Source organism: Hemibagrus wyckioides, linkage group LG01 (assembly GCF_019097595.1).
Source record: "Hemibagrus wyckioides isolate EC202008001 linkage group LG01, SWU_Hwy_1.0, whole genome shotgun sequence".
Lineage (NCBI taxonomy): Eukaryota > Metazoa > Chordata > Actinopteri > Siluriformes > Bagridae > Hemibagrus > Hemibagrus wyckioides.
In genome coordinates this window covers 33,780,780-33,785,779 of record NC_080710.1, presented here as the reverse complement: position 1 = coordinate 33,785,779, position 5,000 = coordinate 33,780,780, and the positions used below count along the sequence as shown (strand labels likewise).

The window sequence follows — 5,000 nt, the reverse complement described above, 5'->3', positions numbered from 1 at the left end:
AGGTCTGGTCTTGCTGCCTCTCCTTTCTCCACAAGCTCCTCCCAGAACTCATGGTACAGCCCCTTGTAGGCGCTGATGTAGACTCTTCCTCGTGGACCAAACGCCCTTAATGGAGGTCTCATTATCGGCCCTTTCACCACCTCCGGCCCCACCATGACCACCTCCAGGCCCTGATGTCCAGGGAACATACGACTCAGCTCATCCAGATCTGTCGTCCTCGCACCCAGGGTCTCGTTGTGTCCCGCCCCCACCAGGTGGATGGTGAGAGGTCGCGAATACGGGTCCAAGAGAAACATCTGAATCCCGAGACCTAACGTCAGTGGACGTGAGAGGAACTCGCTACACACACGCCACACTGATTCACGAAGTTCCACCTCTTCGGGGCGTGGCCGGCAAGCGTTGGTCCAGAGGTCAGTCATGTTCTTCCCAGACAGGATCAGCTCCATCCGTGCGGTGAGGTCACCCTGCATGGAGAGCCAATCATCCCAGCACCGGACCGCTTTAGCAGGATGAGTCCATGTTTCTGTGGGGAAGGGCAGATCTCCTAAAACATCAGAACAGTGACAGAAAAGATTCAGATTTTATTTAGATAGCACAAAATCAACACTTACTTCAAGCGTCTTTATTAATATACCAAATAATGGTTTGTGTTTGAGTATTAAATTAAATTCAAAATGAAGCAGAACAAACAACACGTTTCTGCTTTTTAACACTTTCTTGTTCCTTCCTTTAAAATAAAACCACTGCTCCATTATAAAGGCGAGAGTGCTAAAAGGTCTGGGGTAATATTTAGAAGATTAGCATTCTGGTGGTCAGCACAAACATAAAAAACAACAACAGAGGTGTCCAGTAAACACCCACAGCACACAACCTGGAGTGAATTCAGCAAGTGCTAGTGTAAACAAAGGGGATAAAAATAAAAGCTGACTTGGAAAAAATATATTGGTCTTAAAATAGAACCTTGTGAAATCCCTATTTTCTCTAAGAGTGTCATAGTGCAGTTTTATCTCCAGTATAAATGGTGGAGCACAGGGGGGTTGGGGGCCTTGCTCAGGGGCCCAATGGTGGCAGCTTGGCAGCGCTGGGGTTTAAATCCTGATCAACAACCCAGAGCCTTAACCACTTGAGCTACCTCCACCCTTATGATATATAATATAATATGTAATATCATACATTACATATATACATATGTGTGCATATGTATATATTACATATATACATATGCATTACATATATATATATATATATATATATATATATATATATATATATATATATATATATATATATATATATATATATATGTTTATTATTAGCCCTATATAATATTGTGTAGTTCCACCTTGTGCCTCCAAAACAGTTCAGAGTTGTTGATGCCTGGAATCCACCAGACCTTTGAAGGTGTACTGTGGTATCAGGCACCAGGACTTTAGCAGCAGATCCTCTATGGACTGGACTTGTTTATCCAGTACATCCTACAGACGCTCAAAGGGATTGAGTTCTGAGAAATTTGGAGGAGCCAACACCAACTCTTTTTTATGTTCCTCAAACCGTTCCTGAAGAGTGTTAGCAGTGTGTCAGAGAGCATCATTCTGCTAAAAGAGGACACTGAACACTGTGTCCATGAAGAAGTGAACTTGGACTACAGTGGTGTTTAAGTAGGTGATATGTGTCAAAGTAACGTACACATGAACTCCAGGACCTGAGGTTTCCCAGCAGACCATTGTTAAGGTCATCACACTGCCTCCACCAGCTCACCTTCTTCACCCTGGTGCTATCTTATCATAGATAACTGACCTACACACACCTGGCCTCCACATGATATAACAATATAACAAAATATAGCAGAAAAATACTAAAATACCAAATTTGGTATTTTAGTATTTTTCTGCTATATTTTGTTATATTGTTATATTCTGCTATATTTGGCAATATTTTATATTTTTGTACCCTAATTTGGGTATTTTAGTATTTTGTTATATTCCTTCATATTTTATCTATTACCTGTGTTTGTGGATACTGCTGGAAACTGTGAATTTCCCTTTGGGATGAATAAAGTATCTATCTATCTATCTATCTATCTATCTATCTATCTATCTATCTATCTATCTATCTATCTATCTATCTATCTATCTATCTATCTATCTATCTATCTATCTATCTATCTATGATGTAAATAAATCATGATTCATCAGACCGATGCAGGTGTCCACTGTAGAAGCATTGTGTGGTGTCCAGGAGTCAGCATGGTCACTCTGATGCTCTGCAGCTCCACAGACAGTGATCTGTGATGTTCTGTGTGATATGACTGCTTTCTATCAGAGACACCAGTCACTTCTTCAGCAGGTTGTGTTACAGTAGCTCTTCTGTGGAACTGAACCAGGTGGACTAGTCTTCACTCCCTATGAGTCTCTGTTTTGTGTTTATTATCCCTGTCTGATTATCTGTCTGATTATCCCTGTTTGATGACCCTGTCTGATTATTCCTGTCAGATTATCTCTGCCTGATTATCCCTGTCTGATTATCCCTGTCTGATTATCCCTGTCTGATTATCTCTGCCTGATTATCCCTGTCAGATTATCTCTGCCTGATTATCCCTGTCTGATTATCTGTCAGATTATCTCTGCCTGATTATCCCTGTCAGATTATCTGTCAGATTATCTCTGTCAGATTATCCCTGTCTGATTATCCTGTCAGATTATCTCTGTCTGATTATCCCTGTCTGATTATCTGTCAGATTATCCCTGTCTGATTATCCCTGTCTGATTATCCCTGTCTGATTATCTGTCAGATTATCTGTCAGATTATCTCTGTCAGATTATCCCTGTCTGATTATCTGTCAGATTATCTCTGCCTGATTATCCCTGTCAGATTATCTGTCAGATTATCTCTGTCAGATTATCCCTGTCTGATTATCCCTGTCTGATTATCACTGTCTGATTATCACTGTCTGATTATCCCTGTCTGATTATCTGTCAGATTATCCCTGTCTGATTATCCCTGTCAGATTATCCCTGTCTGATTATCTGTCAGATTATCTCTGTCAGATTATCCCTGTCTGATTATCCTTGTCTGATTATCTCTGCCTGATTATCCCTGTCAGATTATCTGTCAGATTATCCCTGTCAGATTATCTGTCAGATTATCCCTGTCAGATTATCCTGTCTGATTATCTGTCAGATTATCCCTGTCAGATTATCCTGTCTGATTATCTGTCAGATTATCTCTGCCTGATTATCCCTGTCTGATTATCTGTCAGATTATCCCTGTCAGATTATCTCTGTCTGATTATCCCTGTCTGATTATCCTGTCAGATCATCTCTATCTGATTATCTCTGTCTGATTATCTCTGTCTGATTATCCCTGTCCGATTATCCTGTCTGATTATCGGTCTGATTATCCCTGTCTGATTATCTGTCAGATTATCCCTGTCTGATTATCTGTCAGATTATCCCTGTCTGATTATCCCTGTCTGATTATCCCTGTCTGATTATCTCTGTCTGATTATCTGTCTGATTATCCCTGTCTGATTATCTGTCAGATTATGCTGTCTGATTATCTGTCTGATTATCCCTGTCTGATTATCTGTCAGATTATCCCTGTCTGATTATGTCAGATTATGCTGTCTGATTATCCCTGTCTGATTATCCTGTCAGATCTTCTCTATCTGATTATCCCTGTCAGATTATCCTGTCAGATCATCTCTATCTGATTATCTCTGTCTGATTATCCTGTCAGATCATCTCTATCTGATTATCTCTGTCTGATTATCCTGTCAGATCATCTCTATCTGATTATCTCTGTCTGATTATCCTGTCAGATTATCTCTGTCTGATTATCCCTGTCTGATTATCCTGTCAGATTATCTCTATCTGATTATTCTATCTGATTCTGAAATGTCAGATTATTATAAAGTATGATCATACAGGTGTTTTGTGCTTTTTGAACTGTGTTTAAAGGCCAGGTTGATGACATGACCTAAAAACAACAGAAGTGTAATGTCACCTCATCACCACTGATAATCAGACTCTGGATTTAAAAACTCTTTCTGTTGCCAGACACACAGTTGAGATCTGACCACTGTGGCTGGACTGAAGGCTTGATGTGATGTTTACGTGTGAACTGATAATAAAACCTGTGTTGTTACGGGTATGAAAGGTCTAGAACCACTCTGAGTGACCGTCAGGTTTCAGAGTCTCACCTGTGTGTATATAACATGTTCCTCACCTGTGTGTAGTAGCCAGTCCACTAGCCTGTCGATGGCCACCACCCGCAGCTTCTTACAGAACTTCTTATGAAGACTCCAGTCCTTCTTCTGGCACTCTTTACTGCAGTAGTACACATTCAGACACCTTGAACAACAGACACATGATGAAGAAGAGAATGAGAGTCTGGACACATGGTCAGTAATATTAAAGTGGCCAGAAGTTCCAGAAATGCCTGTGGCCTTTTTTTAGCAGCCAGACTCATGGTTTTAGAAGTTTAAGAGTTTTTATCACGACTGCATGTCATATCTGCATGACTTCACGCTGCGTGTGACAGAACCCTGACAGCGCCAAGCCATCGTAAACTTCAGGGTCTGGTCAGAGACAGCGGGCAGAATGTGGAGGGGTATTTACGGCTGTTTACTGCAGCTCTGAGTCAAACGTTTTTACATAGTCAGATGCTAATCTCAGAGGGGCAGATGGTCTTAAACCCTAAAACACTGACCTCTATCACACCAGCTGCCTAAGATTTAACTCCTGTGCTTGAACTGCTCCTCCTCCTGATCTACAGAAATGATGAAACACAGCTGAGAGTTTCTGCAGCTCCACATTCTCATCACTGCCCTTTCCCCAAAACTACTGTCTCAGATTATATCTGAATTATATCAGAATTATATCAGAATAATATCAGAATTATAACAGAATTATAACAGAATTCTATAATAATAATTGGTACACCATTAAATAAATCCAATTATTATTAAAGTTTTGTGAAATTTCTTGATTATATTTATC

General features: G+C 40.3%; 1 protein-coding gene across 3 annotated transcripts in view; it reads right to left on the bottom strand.

The window, feature by feature from the left end:
* Positions 1-5,000, bottom strand: part of LOC131366278 (putative protein MSS51 homolog, mitochondrial) — a 36,225-nt gene that overhangs the window by 3,774 nt on the left and 27,451 nt on the right. For 2 of the 3 annotated variants that reach the window (XM_058410649.1, XM_058410733.1), the window contains exons 4-5: positions 4,228-4,352; positions 1-544 (exon numbers count right to left, since the gene is read on the bottom strand). The exon at positions 1-544 is cut by the window's left edge and continues 20 nt beyond it. In XM_058410649.1, the coding sequence (XP_058266632.1) occupies positions 1-544; positions 4,228-4,352 (669 nt within the window). The remainder of the gene's footprint in view (positions 545-4,227; positions 4,353-5,000) is intronic. The other variant, XM_058410817.1, reaches the window with a different exon arrangement.